At 40.4% G+C, this 886-nt stretch overlaps 1 protein-coding gene across 1 annotated transcript in view; it reads left to right on the plus strand.

The window, feature by feature from the left end:
• The first annotated feature begins 266 nt into the window (after window positions 1–266).
• The window catches only part of LOC108360754 (Minichromosome maintenance 5), a 57221-nt gene continuing 56601 nt past the window's right edge, over window positions 267–886 (plus strand). The window contains exon 1 of the mRNA XM_017613175.1: window positions 267–510. Within this exon, the coding sequence (XP_017468664.1) occupies window positions 356–510 (155 nt within the window). The 5' untranslated portion in view covers window positions 267–355. The remainder of the gene's footprint in view (window positions 511–886) is intronic.

An 886-nucleotide genomic window follows, 5' to 3' on the forward strand; every position in this document is an offset into this window, starting at 1 on the left:
CTAGGAACAGTTGCTCAGTTACTCTCTCAAATGTGTTCCCACTTACAGGTTTTATGTCAATAGGAACGACTTCCTGTAAGTTCTGACTAAATCCTGTAAACCGGACTGCTATTGGAACAGACTAATTGAGAGAGCGAACCACATGATTCGGTTGTTGTGGAAACGCCGTTTAAAGTTGCACGCAAAATCGCCGCCTGCGAACACCTTTTCATGGTGACGTCGAGATAACATCGATTTTTCTGAATCGAGTATCGATATTTTGCACCCATGGTATATCGTTTACATTTTTAATTTAGGCGCGAGCGAACCAAAGCGGCGTTTTTATAGGACAGTTTGAGTATTTTTCAAGTTGATTATGGAGGGATTTGATGAGGCGGGAGTATTTTTTTCCGATAATTTCGGAGCGGAAAACCAGCAAGATGTATCTCAGCTGAACATGCAAGCCATTAAAAAGAAATACAAAGATTTTCTTCGGACATTCAGCGAAGACAATTTCTTCTACAAATACAGGTAAACCAGATTTGGCTCGAGTGCAGAATACGGCCCGATAAGCTAGAAAAAATGGGCGGCGTGGTCCGGGAAATGTAATTTGTACAACGATTGTGTCAGAATGCCCAGCGGGGGCGTGGGTTTTTGAAAAGGGAAAATTTTCCAATACGGAACCCGGTTTAAAAAAAAAAACAAAAATGAGAGGGGTTTAGAGCGGCTTTTTGTGATTGTAAATCTGAAAAACCCCTCCGGAGGCTTATAGTTTTTAAGAAAATTGAATATTAAGTTGCAAAAAATGTCAACTTAACCTCACTTTTTGCTTTCCAAACCATGAACTAAAATGTCGGTGCTGCCACACAACAAAAAATGCCCAAAAAAAACGCACTGAAAACGAGAA

This window comes from Rhagoletis zephyria, unplaced genomic scaffold (genome assembly GCF_001687245.7).
Source record: "Rhagoletis zephyria isolate East Lansing unplaced genomic scaffold, Rhagoletis_zephyria_1.1 Rzeph_scaffold_00623, whole genome shotgun sequence".
In the NCBI taxonomy this organism is placed as follows: Eukaryota; Metazoa; Arthropoda; class Insecta; order Diptera; family Tephritidae; genus Rhagoletis; species Rhagoletis zephyria.